Source organism: Thamnophis elegans, chromosome 3 (assembly GCF_009769535.1).
Source record: "Thamnophis elegans isolate rThaEle1 chromosome 3, rThaEle1.pri, whole genome shotgun sequence".
Lineage (NCBI taxonomy): Eukaryota > Metazoa > Chordata > Lepidosauria > Squamata > Colubridae > Thamnophis > Thamnophis elegans.
In genome coordinates this window covers 144,334,338-144,356,321 of record NC_045543.1, presented here as the reverse complement: position 1 = coordinate 144,356,321, position 21,984 = coordinate 144,334,338, and the positions used below count along the sequence as shown (strand labels likewise).

General features: G+C 43.7%; 1 protein-coding gene across 3 annotated transcripts in view; it reads left to right on the top strand.

Moving 5' to 3' along the window:
- The window catches only part of LOC116506537 (phosphatidylinositol 3-kinase catalytic subunit type 3), a 90,313-nt gene that overhangs the window by 21,025 nt on the left and 47,304 nt on the right, over positions 1-21,984 (top strand). For all 3 annotated transcript variants that reach the window (XR_004255042.1, XR_004255041.1, XM_032214329.1), the window contains exons 9-13: positions 5,388-5,457; positions 9,975-10,039; positions 11,147-11,231; positions 12,274-12,348; positions 21,395-21,563. Coding sequence is in view for 1 of the 3 variants with exons in the window: in XM_032214329.1 (XP_032070220.1) it covers positions 5,388-5,457; positions 9,975-10,039; positions 11,147-11,231; positions 12,274-12,348; positions 21,395-21,563 (464 nt within the window). In the remaining 2 variants the exon portion in view is untranslated. The remainder of the gene's footprint in view (positions 1-5,387; positions 5,458-9,974; positions 10,040-11,146; positions 11,232-12,273; positions 12,349-21,394; positions 21,564-21,984) is intronic.

Genomic DNA, 21,984 nt, shown 5'->3' with positions numbered 1-21,984 from the left:
AAATTTAACACCACAAACAGTGTATATCATCTGTGCTGTTTGTTGCAAGGAGGCAAATTGTTGGGAGGCAGAAGCCAATGTTTTTCCCTTGTTTTCCTCCCCAAAAGCTAGGTGTGTCTTATACTTCGGAGTGTCTTATACTTCGGAGCGTCTTATACTTCAGAGCGTCTTATACTCCGAAAAATACGCTAGTTAGTTCCAAGAGGAGATGGAAGAGGGTGAGGGGAATCTATTAAATGTTTTAACAGAGATGGAAAAGGACTCGGTCCCATCCAGAACAAGTATTAAAGTTGTGGGAGTCCTTGGTGCCGCCTGAGCAGGGGGTTGGACTAGAAGACCTCTAAGGTCCCTTCCAACTCTGTTATTCTGTTGTATCTGCCAGATCAAAATGACACTTATAGGGCAGGGGTTTAAAGCACAAGGCCCACAGGCCCGATCCGGCCCACGGGGTACTTAGACCTGGCCTGCAGGGCAACAGTGAAGGACTGGCCCGCGGTGCCTCTGCCAGCGAAAACGGAGCTCAGGAGAGCTTGCAGAAGGTTGCAGGAGGCTGTTGCAGCCGGAAACGAAGCTCAGGAGGGCCACGCATGGCTCTCCCAAGCTCCATTTTTGTCAGCAGTGCGCTCAGGTCACCATAGATGCCTCCCTGTGATGTCGACCTGGCCACACACACAGACACACACACACACACACACCAAGGTCAAAGACAACCCTAATGCACCCCTCAATGAAATCAAGTTTGACACCCCTGCTATAGGTCAGGGATGGCTAACCTTTTTGCTATCACGTGCCAAAATTGGGAGGAGTGTGGGGGAGAGGGATGTGCGTGCGTGCGCCCATGCCCATAATCCTGTTTTTTGCCCTCTCCAAACTCCAGACCCTTTCTAGGAGCCTGGGGAGGGTGAAAAAGACCTCCCCCCACCAGAGGCCCTCTGGAAGCCAAAAACATCCGATTTCCGGTCGGATCAGAAGGTCCGTTTTTCGCTCTTCCCAGGCTCCAGAGCCTTTCTAGGAACCCAGGGAGGGCGAAAATGGCCTTCCCTACTCCCACCCCAGAGGACAAAAACAGCCGAAAAACCAGCTGGCATGCACATGCACGCCAAAGCTGAGCTCACGTGCCCACTGATATGGCTCCATAGGTTTGCCATCATGGCTATAGGGCATTGCACACCAGAACAACTAGACACAAGGACAGTATTTTCCCCCATGCCATCCCTCTGCTAAACAACTCATTCCCACAGCACTATCAAACTATTTACTAAGACTGCATTACTATTCCTCTTCTCATCTTTCCTATTACCTACGGGATCTTTTTTTTTACAAATGACTAGAACTTAGCTGCTTCTATCTTTACGATTTATATATTGCTTCATTTAGTTTCCTAGTGCGATTTATTAAGTCGCTTGCTTATTTAATATCCTAATGACTACCGCTTAAGTGTTGCATCTTACGATTTAGGATGAATGTATTTTTACCATGACTACGATTGTGATTGATTGCTTATAGCTTTTTTTTATTATTGAATTTTTTTTAAAAAAAAGCTTTTACAAATATTTACCTCCCCTCCCCCCCTTCCCCCCCAACCTTCTCCCCCCCCCCCACTTCCCAGAACCAATACAGGGTATAAATCTTTAACAAAGATGTTCTAAAATAAACTTAAAGAAAGTTAGTATCATCTTTCATTTGAGCTTTAACTCCTCTTTGTTAGGCTAACTCTAAACAGATTATATCATTCCTCGCTTTTTCAGTCATAAACTATCTGGATTTTCTTAGTCCCGTATTTATTTTGAATATAGTCAATCCATCTTCTCCACTCCAGTTTATATTTCTCATTTGAGTGGTCCTTAAGATATGCTGATGTTTTAGCCATCTCTGCTAAGTTTGTTACTCTTGTTAAAACTATGTTAACACCCCCCCACCCCACCCCCCACAATCCCCATCCCTAATCCTCCCGACTTCCCAGGGCCCACACCTGGCACTACCTTCTATCTAAAATATCTTGTATACATATGGATTAAAAAATAAAAGTAATATATCAAAAAAAAAAAAAGAAAAGCAGAGAAAGAAAAAAAAAAAGGAAAAAAAAAAGAAAAGAGAAAAGAGAAAAAAGAAAAAAAAAGAAACCACTCTTTGTGTTGATCTCAGCCCCCCATCTTTATCTATGCTTAAATAGTATAAATCATTCTATCTATGTTTTATTCTCATCTCTTACTTCTTTGCTATTTACCCCGACCTTCTGTAGGCTCTCCCGTTCCCTTCCTAAACCTCATGATCCCTTCCAATAAGATTTAAGCAGCGTGGATCATGCCATATATTCAAATATAACTTTACAGACAAGTAATCAAACTTTCCCTTCTAGTAAAATTTAAACAACGTAAATGATCTTTCTTTACCCCTTTTTCAAACAATAATTCAAAATAATCTAACCAGATTTCCCCTTCTTAGTAAGGTTAAGCAGCGTAGATCAGATATTACCTTACACAGGAATCAATTTCTATCTTAAGATAATTCCAACCGACTTCCCCTTCTAATAGGATTTAAATAACTTAGTTCATTCCACATGTATTTTACCCTCATCCCCCACTTGTCTGATATTTACCACTATCAAATTTATACTACCATTTGTTTAAGATATAACTCAGAGCGATTTGTAGCATGAATCATTCCACATATTCCAATAATACTTTCAGCAAGAGTCAGTTAACCTTCTATTTTAAGGTAGTCGCTTCTAACAAAGTTTAAACAACATAAATCATTCCACATTCTTTTTACAGTTATCTTAAGATAATCCCAAGCGGCTTCCTGTTCTAATAAGCTTTAAACAACGTAAATTTTGCCCTCTTCCCTTGCTTGTCTGGTATTTACCTCAAAGAACGTAGTTCATTTCACATGCATTTTACCCTCATCTCTTGCTTGTCTAATATTTACCACTATCAAATTTATACTAGCGTTTATTTGAAAAATAACTCAGAACTATTACAACCAACTTTCCCTTCAAATAAAAGTTAAATAGCATGGATCATATTCAAATAATACTTTCGGCAAGAGTCAGTTAACCTTCTATTTTAAAATAGTCCCATCTAACAAAGTTTAAACAACATAAATCATTCCGCATTCTTTTAACCACTATCAAATTTATGCTAACGTTACTTTAGAATCTAGCTCAAAGTAGTTTCACCCAGCTTTCCCTTCTGATAAAAATTAGTCCACTTTTTCTACCGGAGAGAGGTCTCAAACCCCCATTCAGTCCTCAACTTTAGGAAGTCTTTTGAAGTATCTAAATTCTCGATCTGCGTTCTTCTGCTTCTCCGAGGGAGGAGGGGCTACCCCCTCCATCTTGCAGCCGCATGGCCAGCCGTTTGCTTTCTCCTTCCGCTTGTCTCTCCTCTCTTCCAAGCGCGTCAGGAAGTCCCGCCTTCAGAATCCTACAATAGAAATCTTGAGCCTCCGAAACAGAATTAAGACGAAATCTTTGATTCTCAAATGTAACCGTGATGCCGGCAGGGGCCTCCCATCTGTATCGAATCTGTTGACTCCTAAGCTCTTTAGTTAAAAAAGTGTAATCCCTTCTTGCTTTCAACATCTGGAAAGGTATATCTTTGAAGACAATCACGTCCTGGTCATCAACTCGGAGACTGTTATTATGAAACTTTTGCACAATCGCGTTTCTAGATTCTTTTGTAGAGAAATGTATAATTATGTCCCTCGGGAGCTGTCGCTGTTCCGCTATCAATGAGTTCTGGTGATAGATTTTCCGAATCTGCCCATCAAAGTTAAATCCCGGGCTTCCCAGCGCATGGCTGAAGGCTTCAGCAAAGGTCTGTTTCAAATTCTCTTGCTCCTTTTCACGGAATCCTCTGACTCTTATTGAAAATGCCTTCCTATCAAAATTTAGCATCATAAGCTGTTCTTCGTTATTTTTAATTTTTTCTTGTAAAATTTGAATATTGGTGGTCAAGTTAAAATTAGCCTTCTCCAGACTTTCCAATTTGTTCTCTATTTCAGCAGAGTAATCTGACAGGGCAGACACGGCTGCAAACGTATTCACCTTCATTTGATTAACTTTAGATTTTAGATCATCATAAAGTTGCAATACAAATTCCTTAATTTCTTGCTTAAAGGTATTAAGTATTTTAAAGAGATATTCCTGTGTTAAAACTTCTCCAGTAGAGGGCGTAGGAGACAAAGGCTGTGTTTCCAAAAAAGATTCTTTAAATTCTTTAGACACATTTGTAGCAAGACGCTTCTTTGATCTGGGTGCCATAATAAATAAACAAGTAAGCAGCGCTTCGCTCTCCTCTATTTCCAAAGAAAAAGAGTTTATTTTGTTAAGGAGCGGTCTGCAGGAAGATAAACCCGGCTAAGTACATCCAGTAATCATCCACGGAGAGAAATCGCCATTTTGAAGTCTATTTAAACAAAGAAGTCTTTAAGACGAATGGTGCTGGTATTTAAGATAGTAATAAAAGCATAAATCTCACAGGGGTGGTACCCTCCCGTATCAAATCTAGCTTGAGAAAACTTTGTTTTGTCCTGGGGGGGGCTAGCCTGTCTGGGGCTGCCAAAAAAAAAAAAGGCAGCTGAGAAGAACTGGCCGGAGATAAAAGCTCCGCTTCGGCTGGATCTAATCTCTTCCACAGCCAAAAAAAAAGAAAAAGGCTGTGGCTTACGAATAGACCCTAGTCTACGGAGCTATCCTCCCTGCCCCTTTCTTAGCCAAAAAGGGGTGCTATCTATGATCTTATTTAGATATACAGACCAGATCTCTGAGGAGCTCGGTGGAGCCCTCCTCGGCAACAGGCCACGCCCCCAGGAAGCCCCTAAGTTTGTTACTCTTAATGTCCATTCTTGAACAGTAGGCAAATCTTCCTTCTTCCAGTATTGCGCCACCAGCAGTCTTGCTGCCGTTATTAAGTACAAAATCAAGTTAGCCTCTATAACAGTACAATCAGTAGTTATACCTAACAGGAATAACTGAGGGGTAAACTTTATCCTCTTTCTAAGAACATTTTGCACAATCCACCATATTTTTATCCAAAATGCTTTAACCTTTTTACAAGTCCACCATGTATGGTAATATGTAGCATCAACACAATCACATCTCCAGCATTTAGTATATTCCTCCATTTAGTTTCCTAGTGTGATTTATTAAGTCGCTTGCTTATTTAATATCCTAATGACTACCGCTTAAGTGTTGCATTTTACGATTTAGGATGAATGTATTTTTACCATGACTATGATTGTGATTGATTGCTTATAGCTTTTATATACACTGAGAGCTTATGCACCAAAGACAAATTCCTCGTGTGTCCAGTCACACTTGGCCAATAAAGAATTCCGTTGTTGCTTGCAAATATCTGATTACGATCCCCATTTTTAATCCTTAGCTCTTACGCAAGGAGAACCTGGATTTGAAGTTGACACCCTATAAAGTGTTGGCTACGAGTACGAAACACGGTAAGAGTGTTTCCCCTTCCTCCTTCATCTTCTCCCTCTCTCCCCTACTTGGAGGAGTAAAAAAAAAAAAAAATACAGGTAGTTTTCGACTTAGGACCACAGTGAAACCTTCCTATCACAGTTATAAGTCGTAAAACTGGCTCTTTGCGCCAGTCATTAAATAAACACCCTGGTTGTTAAGCAAACACTGTGGCCATGAAGCGAACATTGTGTGAAGTTTCCAAGAGTTGGCCTAATTAATTTACGAGCCATGAGACAAGGTTAAAAAAAAAAACACCATTCATTTATTAGGACTAACATCTTGGCACGGACTTCTGTGGAGCCGAAACTAAATCCCACTTAATGGCATCTGAACTTTACCCCCGTGCCCCCCTCCCCTCTGCCTGAAGTCATCAATCACATTCTCCAACAGGACGTTATGGCAATGTTCAGGACATGTCTGTGTGTTTGTGTTTATTAGTCTTGTATGCCGCCCACTCCCGGAGGGTTCCACCACAAAACCGCGTTCGACTAAAGGGCGCTCGACGAAACCGCGTAGCTGACGTCATCACAGCGCGACAACAGCGCGGAGAAAAAAGCACGCTGTAAACGCTAAGCCTAAAATTAACCCCTAAACCTAAACCTAACCCCCCTAAACCTAATCCTAAACCTAACCCTAAACCTAACCCTTAACCTAATGCTAAACCTAATCCTAACCCTTAACCTAACCCTAAACCTAACCCTAACCCTTAACCTAACCCTAAACCTAACCCTAACCCTTAACCTAACCCTAAACCTAACCCTAAACCTAACCCTAAACCTAACCCTTAACCTAACCCTAAACCTAACCCTAACCCTTAACCTAACCCTAAACCTAACCCTAACCCTTAACCTAACCCTAATCCTAACCCTAACCCTTAACCTAACCCTTAACCTAACCCTTAACCTAACCCTAAACCTAACCCTAAACCTAACCCTAAACCTAACCCTTACCTTAAGTTGAATCGGCTTGCTTTCAAAGTGCTATTTAAAGCGCCCTTCTTTCTCCGCGCTCGCTGTTGTCGCCCTGTTGATGACATCAGCGACGCGCTTTAATCGGGCGCGCTTTAATCGAGCGCGGTTTTGTCGTGCCATGCTCCCGGAGGACTCCGGGCGGCTTACAATAAAAAGGGGGAAGGGAATAAATAAGACAAACAACAATTTAAAATACAACAACATTCATAGTTACCGTGGGGCTGGATACTTCAACAGCCCCCGGCCTGCCGGAGCAGCCAGGACTTAGTGGTTTTACGGAAGGCCTGGAGGGTTGTAAGGGTCCGGATCTCCACTGGGAGCTCGTTCCATGCACATTCACATCCCAGTAAAGAAAGATGAGACTTTTACTCTGGCCAAAAGTATGCATGGCATTGCCGCCATCCCACCTCCTCAAGTTGATAGTAGTCATGGAATCACTTTAGATGTTGACATATTGCAGTCATTAAGCGAAGCAATGCTTCAGTATGGATGTGGTTTTGCCAAAAAGAAAGCTGGGTTTTAGCAAAATCGTTGTTAAATGAGGTTGCGTGATCACTGGATACCACAAATGGCCATAAATGCAGGCGCTGTCAGCGTTCCAAATAGCATCCAAAAGTAAATCAGACTCCTAGGCAACATATCGCTCAAAGTTCCAATTTATGAAGAGAGCCCTGTTGGCACATCTGGGAAAACCCGAATCTGAAAGCTTCCCGGTTTTCCCCACCCAGTTGAAAGTTCAAGATCTTGCCCCTCTCCCCCCTAATTCCATCACATGGTCCAATCTCCCACTGCCACACTGGCAGCTTCCACCCATCTAGTTCCAGTCAGGTGCAGAGGTGCAGTGACAACAGATGACCTTGGCTTTCTAGAAAGAATTTTATTCTGGCTACATAGCGTCTAACTCCATACAATTCCCCCTCCCATTTTCCCACAGTAGAAAATGCCTAGTAGAATAATAGAAAGTGTGGCAGGCCAAAGACCCAAAAGGAAATATGGCTGCAGGCCTGACAGGCACCTTGCCAAAATACCAAAGTTTGGTCTTGTGAATGCTGAAGGGGAAGGGTGAATGTCGTAACTTTGAATCTGGGTCGTAAGCAGAGGACTCCTCTAGTTTGAAAGTTCTCGTTCTCAAAGAGATACGATCCTCTTTCAAATACTTACGTGCCTTCCACTTTATCTGCCCCTTGTTTTCTCTGTATAAGTAATCCTTGACTTAGAACCATTCATTTAGGGATTGTTTGGAGTTACAACGGCACTGTAAAAAGTAAGGTATGACTGCTTTTCACACTTACGACCATTACAGCAGCCCCATGGTCACGTGATCAGAATTTGGATATCGGACAGCTGACTCATAGTTAGGATGGTTGCAGTTTCTCGGAACTGGGTGATCGCCTTTTGCAACTTTCCCAGTTGGGGAAGCCAAATTCACTTAACAACCACCCAATTCACTTAACAACCACATGATTTCTTTAAAAACCACATGATTCACTTAACAACTGCAAGATTTATGTAAGAACAGCATGATTTACTTAACAACCATACAATTCAACAACCACATGATTCACTTAACAACCGCATACATGATTCACTTAACCACCACATGATTCACTTAACAACCACATGATTCACTTAACAACCACATGATTCACTTAACAACCACATGATTCACTTAACAACTGGAAGGTTTACGTAAGAATAGTATGATTCACTTAACAACCATACAATTCACTTAACAACCATACAATTCACTTAATAACCACATGATTCACTTAACAACCACATGATTCACTTAACAACCACATGATTCACTTAACTGCATAATTACATGATTCACTTAACCACCACACAATTCACTTAACAACCACATGATTCACTTAACAACCTCATAATTACATGGTTCACTTAACAACTGCACAATTCACTTAACAACCAGATGATTCACTTAACAACCACATGATTCACTTAACAACTGGAATATTTATGTAACAACAGCATGATTCACTTAACAACTACACGGTTCACTTAACAACCACATGATTCACTTAACAACCACACGATTCACTTAATGACCACATGATCCCCTTAATGACCACATGATTCGCTTAATGTGACAAAAAGTCACAAAATAGGGCAACTCACTTAACGACTCTGTTGGCCATAAATCTGGGACTTCCACCAAACATTTTCCCATTTGGTTTTATCAGTTCTCTCAAAATTCCAGTTCTTTTCTTAGAAGACCAACCAGTCTTTTTTATCACAACTGACCCCAAAATTTCTCTTGTGAAGTAAGTGTTGAGTGAAGTGGATTTTAAGTGAATTTTGCCCCATTTTACCACCTTTCATGCCACAGTTGTTAAGCGAACCCCTGCAGTTGTTAAGTTAGTAATGTGGTTGTTAAACGAAACGGGCTTCCCCATTGGCATGGCTCCTCAGAAGACCACAAAAGGTGACACCCCCCTACCCCCACCCCGGGACACTGTAAACCGTTGTAAATAAGAACCAGTTGCCAAATCCCCAGATTTTTATCCCATGGCCACAGAGATTTTGCAACGGTCATGAGAGTGAAAAACGATCTTAAATTGTGTTTTTTTAAGTGCCATTGTACCTTTGGTCATTAAATCATCATTATCTTTTAATGACCCCATAATCCCTTAAGGGGTGGAGTCTGGGCAACTGAATGGAGCTGAGAGGTTACTGGCCGGATGCCTTTCCCTGTTGCCAATGAGTAGTTTTGCACAGCAGATATATTGTGCCCAGAGAGAGAAATATCTACCTCTACGTAGGATTGAACTCACCGCCTCCTGATTGTGAGCAAGAGCTCCACCCTGTAGACCACCTCCTCACTCACCTTCGGTCACTGTTCTGACCCCCCTCGTCCCACATCAACACACACTCCGAGCCAAAGATAAGTTACGGCATTTAATTAACAGACAGACAGGTCCTTGGCAGCAATCCAGCCTACCAGCTCATAATAATGTTCTCCGACATTGTTTCCTGCGTTGACTTCTGCAAAAGGCCGTGTGCACAAGCAGTCTTTTTATAGTCTGGAGAGGAGCCTAATGGCCACCAGTTGAGTGCAATTACCTCCTGTACTTGCGCAACTGTTCCTGATGCCTATTAGCTCTTCGGTGCCGGGCATCCAGGAACAACTCACTGCTGGCGTCCGGCTCACTCTCCCTTGTCTCCTCCCCACTGGTCCAAGGCTCAGGCGCCTCCTGGTGGCCAACTGGCCTCTCTGCGCCCTGCTCAGAGTCGGAACCCTGTCCATGGTCCTCCACATCCTCCAGAGCCGACTCATTGGGCCCCTCGCTGTCAGAGTCTGGTGGCAGCTCCAACGGCTCCTGCTGGGCCACAACAGGTCACTAAATGAATGGTTGTCCATGGAGTATTGTCCTCTTCTCACCTTGTAAAAAAACGTATTTCCATTCCTCTCCCCACCAATACAAGCGTGAAATGCAACAAGGAGCAAAACTTGAGGTTCTTGTGAGCTGTGAGAATCCTATTTTTTCTTTCTGCTTCTCCAGGTTTCATGCAGTTCATCCAGTCGGTACCGGTGGCAGAGGTCCTCGCTACGGAAGAAAGCATCCAGGTGGGTCTTCTGCAGTGGTGGGTTTCAAATTTTTTTAGAACCTCTTCTATAGGTGTGGCCTGCTTTGTGGGAGTGGCTTGCCAGCCATGTGACTGGGTGGGAGTGGCTTGCCAGCCATGTGACTGGATGGGAGTGGCTTGCCAGCCATGTGACTGGGTGGGAGTGGCTTGCCAGCCATGTGACTGGATGGGAGTGGCTTGCCAGCCATGTGACTGGGTGGGAGTGGCTTGCCAGCCATGTGACTGGGTAGAAGTGGCTTGCCAGCCATGTGACTGGGTGGGCGTGGCCAACCTGTAAAATGTGGTGAAACTCACTTAACAACGCTCTTGCTTAGCAAGAGCCAGATTTCCTTAACCATTATGTCACCTAACAACCACACTGTTTAGCAACAAGTGTCCTAGTCCCAATTGTGGTTCTAAGTGGGGGGGGGGGGGTGTTTCCAAAATTTTAGCAAGGGGTTCTCTGCCTGGTTGGTGGGTGGGCGTGGCCATGATGGGTATGGTCTAGTCAGCCTCCTACATCACACCTGGGGTATGTGTGTGGCACCCTCCAGGCTTTCCGCAAAGCCACAAAAACCTGGTTGTTCTGGCAGGCCTGGGGCTGATGAATTTCCAGCCCCACTTGAAATGTTGTGACTGTTGTTGTTTTTTACTCCGTCTGTCTTTTGTCTTATTTGTATCCTCTTCCCCCCCTTTGGTTGTTAGCCCCCCCGAGTCCCATACAAATTAGATAAACATTCAACATTCAAATAAACATTTTTGCCCTCCCCAGGCTCTGGAGGCTCGCCTTGAGTCTCCGGGAGGGCGAAAATGCCCTTCCCAGACTCCGGAGGCCCTCTGGAGGTCGGAAACAGGCCTGGTGTACCAGAACTTCCAGTAGGCCTGTTTTTCGCCCTCCCTGAGTCTCTGTATGCGCCCTGCACTTACCTGCATCTCAAACGGTCCACGTGGAGACTCCTGGGAGGGGCGGGCCCAGCCAGGAGTGGAATTTGGGGGTTCTCCAAACTGCACAGAATTCTAGCTAGAGATTCTCCCGAATCCCTGCAAACCCGCCTAGCAGCCCACCTTTAAGTCAAGGAAGTAAAACCTCCATATCTCTCTTTTGTAGAACTTCTTCCGGAAATACGCGCCGAGTGAAACTGGGCCCCATGGCATAAGTGCGGAAGTCATGGACACCTATGTGAAAAGCTGTGGTAAGCATTGGTGCACAGGGAGTGTGGTGCAGTTCAGCAGGCAGGAAAGTAGCCAGGTGTATTTTGACCAGTGGCCTCCTAAAAACTCTGCAACACTTATGTCACTTACGGAGAGATTGGGAATCCTTAGAAGCTGTGGGATAAAAGATTTGGGACCTTGGAGGTCTTCTAGTCCAACCCCCTGCTCAAGGAGGAAACCCTATACCATTCCAGACAGGTGTTTTTTCCAATCTCTTCTTAAAAACGTCCAGTGTTGGAGCATTCACAACTTTTGGAGGCAAATTCTGTTCCACTGATTAATTGTTCTAACTGTCAGGAAATTTCTCCTTAGTTCTAAGTTGCTTCTCTCCTTGATTAGTTTCCACCCATTGCTTCTTGTCCTGCCTTCAGGTGCATAAAATTTAATAGAATAACAGAAATGGAAGGGACCTTGGAGGTCTTCTAGTCCAACCATCTTGCTTAGGCAGGAAACCCTACACCACTTCAGACTGATTAATTGTTCTAACTGTCAGGAAATTTCTCCTTAGTTCTAAGTTGCTTCTCTCCTTGATTAGTTTCCACCCATTGCTTCTTGTCCTGCCTTCAGGTGCATAAAATTTAATAGAATAACAGAGTTAGAAGGGACCTTGGAGATCTTCTAGTCCAACCCCTTATACCATTCCAGGCATGTGGTTGTCCAATCTCTTCTTAAAAACTCTGGTGATGTAACACCACAACGTCTGGAGGCAGGTTGTTTAACTGATTAATTGTTCTCACCGTCAGGAAATTTCTCCTTAGTTCTAAGTTGCTTCTCTCCTTGGTTAGTTTCCATCCATTGTTTCTCGTCCTGTCCTCGGGCTCTTGGAGATCCTTGGTGCATTCTGAGTTTGGTCGTTTTCTTGCAGAACGTTTCATTACTTAACTACGTAACGTCATCAGTGCTAGCAAGGACCCCACAGGTTTCTAACAAAATAACCTAACGTGCTTCAGTTTGGTTTTGATCTTCCGGGGGTTTTAACATTTAGAGGGAGCTATGCTAACTTCGTTTTGTTTTACTTTTCAGCTGGTTATTGTGTGATCACATATATACTTGGAGTTGGGGACAGGCACCTGGATAATCTTTTGCTCACCAAAACAGGTAAAGAATTTGCTTTTTGGGGGGAGGGGGGGCAAATGTTGAGGCATCTTGACGGCACAAGAAAACCATGTCGTTTTGAAATTGTGTGTCTTTGCCTATGAATGCAAGCCTTGTTAAAACGATTGTCAGCATTCCAAATATCATCCACAATTAAATCAGAGTCCAAGGCAAAGTATTGCTCAAAGTTCCAATTTATTAAGAGAGCCATGTTGGCACATCTGGGGAAACCCAAATCTGAAAGCTTCCAGGTTTTCCCCACCCAGTTGAAAGTTCAGGATCTTGCCCCACACCAGAGGTGGGTTCCTACCAGTTCGCACCTATTCGGTAGAACCGGTTCGTCAAATCTACCAAACCAGTTAGAAGAGGTTCCACCAATGGACCCGGAAAGCAGGCCACACCTACAGAAGAGGCTCCAAAATTTTTTGAAACCCACCACTGGTCCTTGGATATGATTATTCTACACTATCATGCTCCTATTTATAAAACTCAGTGCCTCTGTGAAAGGTGAGGATGACTACTGCGCTTGTGGTGCAATCAGAACATTGCGTGTGTTGAAGTTGTTTTAACGCAAACCAAAGATGCCTTTTAAAAAACAAGTTTGCATCCTATTCTTATGCATGCCAGTGCTGTGTGTGAGGTAATTTAAGGTGGTTCTGACAAGTGTCGTCGGCATCTTCATATCCGGTCACATGGGCGGCAAGCCACTCCCATCCGGTCACATCGGGCAGCAAGCCACTCCCACAAAGGAGGCCACACTTACAGAGTAGATTCGAACAATTTTTGAAACCCACCACTGCCCCACACCCACCAGTCCATCCCATGGTCCAATCCCCCACTGCCATGCTGGCAGTTCCACTCATCCAATTCCGGTCAGGTGCAGAGGTGCAAAGACAAAGGATGACCTTGGCTTTCTAGAAAGAATGTTGTTATGGCTACATCGCATCTAACTCCATACAATCCCCCCTCCAATTTTCCCATAATAGGAAATGCATAGCAGAATAATAGAAAGTGTGGCAGGCCAAAGACCCAAAAGAAAAAATGGCTGCAGGCCTGACAGGGATTTTAAGACTGTTGCAAAATTGCCTGAAACTATTGGAGCCGCACAGTATTAAAATATATATATATATTTGCATTGAAGGCAGAATTAACAAGGCATAACTTGTGGATTTAACTTTTTTTAATAAAACGGGACAATTGTAGCATTCAGCCAAGCAAACCTTTGCAGTTTCATTTCCGTTTTGCTAAACGCTTTATTTGGCCATTATAGCAATAGCAATAGCAGTTAGACTTATATACCGCTTCATAGGGCTTTCAGCCCTCTCTAAGCGGTTTACAGAGTCAGCACATCGCCTCCACAGTCTGGGTCCTCATTTCACCCACCTCGGAAGGATGGAAGGCTGAGTCAACCTTGAGCCGGTGAGATTAGAACCGCTGAACTGCAGATAACAGTCAGCTGAAGTGGCCTGTGCAGTACTGCACCCTAACCACTGCGCCACCTCGGCCATTGTGATTCGCATTCTACGATTTCCCTGCCGCCCCCCATTGTGTCACTTGGGGCAGGGGCAAAACACAGAAAAGACGAAATTGCAATCGAAGGATGAAATTGATAAAGGTGTCGTGGTCCCCGTTGGAGTCTGAATCTGCGGGGGGAAGATGAGCTGGAACAAGATCCGACAGAGATCTCGGAGGAAACTGGAGAAGAGCAGAGTCAGTCCGGGGAGGGATTTTCAGGATTAGAAGGACTTGCGGACAGGAAGAAGGAGGAGAAGCAGAGCACAGGCGAAGAGCAAGGACCACCCAGGAGTGAAATGCTACCGGTTCCACAGGAACCAGTAAGGACGATAGTTGTTGCTTCCGTGAACCGGTAGTAAAAAAAAAAAAATCTTCAGAAGATTGCACAGCTCAGCTGTGACCCACACGATCATTGGAAGCTGGTTCCCACCCCCCTTTTTTTTTAAAGCATTTTTTTCTTGCTGCTTTGGGCAAATAGGCAGGGGAAAAATGCTTTAAAAAGCGGGGGGGGGGAGCTTCCGATGATCGCGCGGATCAGCTGTGGGCCGCGTGATCCTCAGAAGGTTGTTTTTTTTTTTTTTTTCACTTTTTAAAGCATTTTTTCTCGCTGTGGTGATAGAAATGTCCTTCTGGGTTCGTCTCCAAGTGGGGAAAAAGACACTGGAGACATGGAGGCTGCTTGGAAAGGTGGTTTATTGTTGGACAGGGCCACATGGCTTGAGCCCTGAACAGAAAAGGTGATCACATGCTTCAATGTTGGTGGAGAAGAAGAGAAGGGCTGTGGAAGGGGCTTGCTAGGCTTTTTATAACCTGTTCAGTCCCACCTCTCTGTTTCCTGTTCCTGTGTAAGAAATGTATTCTGATTGGTTGTCAGACTCCCATAGGGCCATGCAGGGGCAACTCTCTGGGCTTGTGTTTTGAATCCAGGTTCAGTTGAGTTCTCAGATGCCATGTGGTCAGTTGTGGCCAATCTTATCATGCTTTCCTGTAGCTGGTGGGGAAGTCTTTATTATGTAAAGGGACTAGCTTGGCCTTCTTAATGGCCCATTAACAGTGGGGATGGGCAGGAAGCTACAGGCAACTATTCTGTCTTTTAAAACATGTTTCTTTCTTTTCATATCCAGAGAAATATTCTGCCTTTTCAATATTTCCTAGGATATTTCATTTTTCTGGGAGAGGGCTGGATGATAACTTCCCACAGCTGCTTTGGGCAAATAGGCAGGGGAAAAAATGCTTTAAAAAGCGGGGAGGAGGGGGCAGAAGGGGTGAAGCTACCAATGATTGTGCAGATCTGCTCTGAGCCGCATGATCGTCAGAAGCTTTCCCTCCCCCCCTCTGCTTTTTAAAGCAATTTTTTTCTTGCTAGTTTGGGGGGGGAGTGAGGAATAGCTAGGAGGGGAGGGGCAAGTGAAGACTGGCGAGGTACCCCTCGACGTGAGTGACATCAAGTTGGCCACGCCCATGCAGTCACGTGACACACACCCCCAACCACGCCCAGACAGATCTTATTAGTGGTCCACAGGGTTGAAAATTATGAATTTAATGAGGTCCCTGAAGTCCGAAAGGTTGTTCTAGAGGGATATTTTTAAGCGAGTGGTTGTTTTTTTTTTAGACGTCAATAAGGCTGCCCGGCTCTAAAGGATATAAAATACAGCTCATTTTGTCATTTTGCTAAGCATCTGGACTCCCGGTAGACAAACTTATAGATTTTAACAGGAAGGAATTGTACAACGAGAACTTAATGGAAAAGGAACTCGGCTAGGAGAAAAATCAGATTAATATCGTAATTGAAGATCCGTTGGAAAGGAAACAACCTCTTTGTTTCAGTCTTAAGTAAAATTATGGTCAATAATTAGCTACGACTAATACATGCTTATTAAACATGTTGCTGTATTTTGAAGGCAGCAGAGTGTATAATAGCTACCACGTTGGTCGAGAACATCTTTAACAATCTTGCAAACCCAGGCATATAATTAACAGATCTCGAAATAGTATGGGTGTGTGTGTGTGTGTGTGTGTGTGTGTGTGTGTGTGTGTCTGTCTGTCAAGTGCCAATTAGCCATGTTATTTTGCAAAGAACAAATTAGGCAGATTGGAAATGGTGCCGCCGTTATTATAAATCCTTTTAGGAGGTTTTATTTTGTTTCGGCCCATCTGCCGACGTCTCAGAAACGATGGCTTGGAAGACTTCACGGCGGTGATCCAGTTGTCACTGCAAATGTTTTTCAAACTGCCGACACCAGTTGCGCCTAACGCGTGTTTATCATCCTCCTTGCACAATGATTAAATCTGCGTAACAGAGTGGATCTGGTTCCTCCCTTCCCTCGTTCACTAGGCTTGAAGAAGATCTCGTGAAGTGTCAATACCACTTTATAAGGCCTTGGTAAGGCCACACTTGAAATATTGCATCTAGTTTTGGTCGCCACGATGTAGAAAAGATGTGGAGACTCTAGTAAGAGTGCAGAGAAGAGCAACAAAGAGGATTAGGGGTCTGGAGACTAAAACATATGAAGAACGGTTGTAGGAACTGGGTATGTCCAGTTGAATGAAGAGAAGGACCAGGGGAGACATGATAGCAGTGTTTCAATATCTCAGGGGCTGCCACAAAGAAGAGGGAGTCAAACTATTCTCCAAGGCACCTGAGGGTAGAACAAGAAACAATGGGTGGAAACTAACCAAGGAGAGAAGCAACTTAGAACTGAGGAGAAATTTCCTGACAGTTAGAACAATGAATCAGTGGAAAAACTTGCATCTAGAAGTTGTGAATGCTCCAACACTGGAAGTTTTTGAGAAGATGCTGTATAACCATTTGTCTGAAGTGGTGTAAGGTTTCCTGACTAGGCCGACTGAAATGGTATAGGATCTCCTGCTTGAGCAGGGGGTTGGACTAGAAGACCTCCAAGGTCCCTTCCAACTCTGTTATTCTATTCTAAGATGCTGCACCATGAACAAGTTGGACTCACCAGAAGAAAACCATGTTTCACCTAACAACCATATTATTAACTTAAGAGCTGTAGAGATTCACATCACAACTGTGGCAAGAAAAGGTCATAAACAGAGGCAAAACTGACTTTAACTCACTTAGTGTTGTGGCCCGCCAACTGCCAGCAGATTTGGCGGTAGACTTGGACCATGAGGAGGTTGGGGAGGAACTTGGGCCAGTTCTGGAGTCTGGGGAAGGCTCTGATCGATGTTCATCATCGGACACAGAGATAGAGCCAGGGCCATCCGGCATTTCCCAGCCACCGGAGGGGCAGCTGCCTTTGGAGGCTGTGATGAGTGAGGAGGAAGAACAGCTGGGGCCTGTGCCAGATGCCCATATGCGCAGAACAGATGGGAGAGGTGGACAACGGAGGACAATGAGCCGGCTTGGGAAGCAAAAGAAACATGGATGCTGACCGGCTCCTTCCTGGCTGGGGAATAAATAGGAGGAAAGGGGAGTGGCTGTCATAGGAGACAACAGTTCGTATTTCTGAAGATTTTGCTCATGGGGTTTCAAAGACTGCTTGCCAGATCTTAATTTGCAACCTTTCGGCTGGGAACTCACGGCCTGGCAATTATCGTAACAAACTGATAAGGCTTATTGCTTCCGTTAACCCCTTCCAGGACTCTTGCCTGGACTTTCTGTTGGCGAATGCAGTTAATTCCCAAGGTGTAAATAAAGAGGGTATTTTTCTTTCTTCGCAGGGAGTCTGTTTCTTGTTTCTGGCCAGGTCAGAACAGCAACAGAAATTTTAGACTCAATTGTCGTCCTCATTTGAGGATTCCTTGTACAGAAATAGCAAGAGACCGCCTGCTGCCAATCACCTCCACTAGACCGATTAGATCCTACAGATTAGGCCTCCTCCGAATTCCATCCGCCGGCCAGTGCCGGCTGGCGACTACCCGGAGGAGGGCCTTCTCTGTGGCTGCTCCGACCCTCTGGAACGAACTCCCCGTGGAGATTCGAACCCTCACCACCCTCCAGGCCTTCCGCAAAGCCCTTAAAACCTGGCTGTTCCGACAGGCCTGGGGCTAAAGAGCTGTTGCCCCCGTCTCGAATGGTATGACTGCTGTGTGTTTTTTAAATTATGTATTGTTATGTTTCATCTTTTTATTTTCTGTCTATACCCCCCTTCTCTGATTTGAATTGTGAGCCGCCCTGAGTCCCCTTCGGGGGAAAAGAGCGGCATATAAATATAATAAAATCAATCAAATCAATCAATCAAGACAAACCTAAACCATATGAGTTATTGAATTCATCCTTGTGTCTCCTGTTGAGAATTTTCTTAAAAGGCCATCAGATCATTTCTGCTCTGTGGAATCCAACTTCCTATACCAGGATTGGCGAACCTTTTCGACACCGAGTGCCAAAAACAGGAGTATGAGCATGTGCCAGAAAACTGGAAGAGCAGCTGCTTGGTGCATCACTCTTCCGGTTTCTGGCACATGCATACATGCTGGCTACCTGGTTTTCCTGTTTCTGGAAAACCACGCATGCGTACAGGAAGAGCAGCTGGCTGGTGTGCATGCACTCACCGGAAACTGGAAGAATAGCCTCTGGGTGCACATGCGCATCGAGAAGATGATTTTTCTGGTGCACATGAAAATCAGCTGGCTGGCGCACCGGAACCCAGAAGAGTTTGTGTGCCCGGAGAAATGGCTCTGTACGACGGTCCCTCTATGAACATATTTCATCCTGCATTCATTCATCTAACAGAAATTCCCAGCATTAATTGCACAGGGTTTGATTTAAAGATCAGACCCCCACAAGAATCAACTCTGTAGCACCATATGGAACTGCCTTTGGGTTACTTCCCCTATCGCTCAAAAAAAACCAAAAACCCTGTAAAGGATATTACTCATATAAAACACAACGCATAAAACAAAAACAAAACCGTTTCAAACCAGCAGGCTTTGATCTATGCTGTAAAATCACACCAGTTATTTAATTGCGAACATTTAAGGGAGATTCTTCTCACTGCTAATTTATGTTGAGCCTTTCCTCGTGATGAGTTTAGAGATCCATGCTTGTTTATATGCGGGGGGGAGAGGAAGGAAAACAACAGAGTAAGTCCTGAGACTGTAATTATACTTCTCATCCAGCTCGGGAATCAAGAGCCATTAATTAATCTTAGGGACACATTTGCATAAGTAACTGGTAGGGTAGATCTTGGGCACCGATACATTTCCAAAGCCAGATCAGCAAAGAAACAACTGTCACAGATGAAGAGAAAAAGAAAAAAAAAACATTAAACAGAGCCTCCCTTCTTAATCCATCACTGGAGGCCTTTAAGAAGAGACTGGACAGCCATTTGTCCAGGATTTTATAAGATGTCCTGTTTGAGCCGCGGGTTGGACTAGATGACCTCCGCGGTCCCTTCCAACCCTGTTATTCTGTTTCTACAGGTTTGTAGATGCGATTGGAGAACTAACGTTACATGAAATGTGCAAGGGGTGTCAAACTCAAAGCTTGTTGTTAAATCTGGCCCGTAGGACCGGCTGTGAATATCAAAGGTGCCTCTGCTAGCGAAAAGGAGCCGAAAACATGGGTGGAAAACGTGGGCCAAAAACAGAAGCCAAAAACGGGCACCACATACAACCCTTTGTTGGCCTCCATGGCGAGAAACGGGCCACATGGGAGCCTCCGGAAGCCTGTTTTTGGCTGGCAGAGTGCTGCAGGAGACCATGGAGAGCAGAAACAAGTTGTTGGAGGCGGGGGTGGGGGGCTGCGTGCGTCCCCACCGTGCTCCGCTTTGGGCACTAAAGTGCTACAGGAGGTGTTTGTCCTGTCTCCCCAACCCTGCTCCCCGCTGCCTCCCCCTCTCCCCACGGCCGGCTTACGGAGAAGAACTACAATGCTGATTCAGCCCTCGAAGATATCCAGTTTGACACCCCTCTGTAGGAGGTTTAGATGGCCTTGCATGTTCTTCTTGGGGGGGGGTGTGTGTTGATAGGAGACCCACCCTGATGTTGCAATTGCTCAGCTTTTGCAAACAAGCCCGGTTCCCCCACTGAGAATCTACAGGCAATTCTGCCAAAGTTATCATGGCCACACCGTGCCTTCTGCGGTGTTCTCTTTCTGCTTCCCAAAGAAAAGGAGAGAGCAGGAATGCTCCTTCTCATCCTGCTGTTGCATCAGCATGTGAAATTACATCAGATAACACACCAGACGGTGCATTCATCAAGTCTGGCATTCATTGTTTCCTCTGACTGACAATAGTATTCGCAAGCGAAGAATGGAATGGAATGGAATGGAATAGAAAATATGGAATGGAATGAATTAGAATTAGAATTACAATAGAATAGAATGGAATAGAAAATATGGAATGAAATGAATTAGAATTAGAATAGAATAGAAAATATGGAATGGAATTAAATGGAATGGAATTAAATGGAATGGAATAGAAAATATGGAATGGAATGGAATTAAATAGAATAGAATAGAATAGAATAGAAAATATGGAATGAAAGTTAATAGAATAGAATAGAAAATATGGAATGGAATTAAATAGAATAGAATAGAATAGAAAATATTGAATGGAATGAAATTAAATAGAATAGAATAGAAAATATGGAATGGAATAGAGTAGAATAGAATAGAATAGAATAGAAAATATGGAGTGGAGTGGAATGGAATTAGAATAGAATAGAATAAAAATATGGAGTGGAATGGGATGGGATAGGATAGGATAGATTTAGAGAAAATAGATGGAATGGAATAGAATAGAATAGAATAGAATAGAATAGAATAGAATAGAATAGAATAGAATAGAATAGAATAGAAAATATTGAATGGAATGAAATTAAATAGAATAGAATAGAAAATATGGAATGGAATGGAATGGAATTAAATGGAATGGAATGGAATAGAATAGAATAGAATAGAATAGAATAGAATGGAAAATATGGAGTGGAGTGGAATGGAATTAGAATAGAATAGAATAAAAATATGGAGTGGAATGGGATGGGATAGGATAGGATAGATTTAGAGAAAATAGATGGAATGGAATAGAATAGAATAGAATAGAATATATTGAATGGAGTAGAATGGAATAGAATAGACTAGAATAGGAAATATGGAGTGGAATGGGATGGGCTAGGCTAGGATAGATAAAAAGACATGAAAAGATACATTTGTCATGAATCATAAGATACAACACTTAATGATAGTCAGAGGGTACAAATAAGCAATCAGGAAACAATCAATATCAATTTAAATCATAAGGATACAAGCAACACAATTACAGTCCTGCAGTCATAAGTGGGAGGAGATGGGGGACAGGAACGATGAGGAGACTAACAGTAATAGTAATCCAGCCTTAGTGAATGGTTTGGCAGTGATGATGTTGTGAGTGCTTCGTCACTTGAGGCAGAAGCGACCGACTGAAATGGTATAGGATCTCCTGCTTGAGCAGGGGGCTGGACTAGAAGACCTCCAAGGTCCCTTCCAACTCTGTTATTCTGTTATCCTAAGTACTAAAGAGAGAGCAGAACCTCGTAAATTCCCTACCCGTCATAACTCTAATCTTTTTTTCTGACATTCCCAATGCAGGCAAACTTTTCCACATCGATTTTGGCTACATTCTGGGACGTGACCCAAAGCCTCTTCCTCCACCCATGAAGCTGAATAAGGAAATGGTGGAAGGGATGGGAGGGACGCAGAGCGAACAGTACCAGGAGTTCCGCAAGCAATGCTACACGGCGTTCCTTCATCTGCGCAGGTTAGAATTTAATGACTGGAATTCTTTATTGGCCAAGTGTGATTGGGCACCCAAGGAATTTGTCTTTGGTGCCTATGCTCTCTGTGTACATAAGGAGAATAAAAACACATTCATCAAGATTAAAAAGTGATAGCCAAGGTTACTAATAAGCTATCAAATCGTACTAGGAAACAAATAAAAACAATATAAGTTGAAAGATGCAAGCAACATGGTTATAGTCATAAGAGGGGAGAGATAGACGCTAGGAAGGAAGAGAAGAATAATAGCAATACATTCTTGGTAAATTATTGACCAAGAATTGTGAGTTGTGAGAATTACCATATTTTTCAGACTATAAGACGCACCAGAGTATAACACGCACCATGATTTTGAAGAGTTAAATTTAAAAAAAAAATAAGGTTTTGCACTCGGCAGGCCTCCC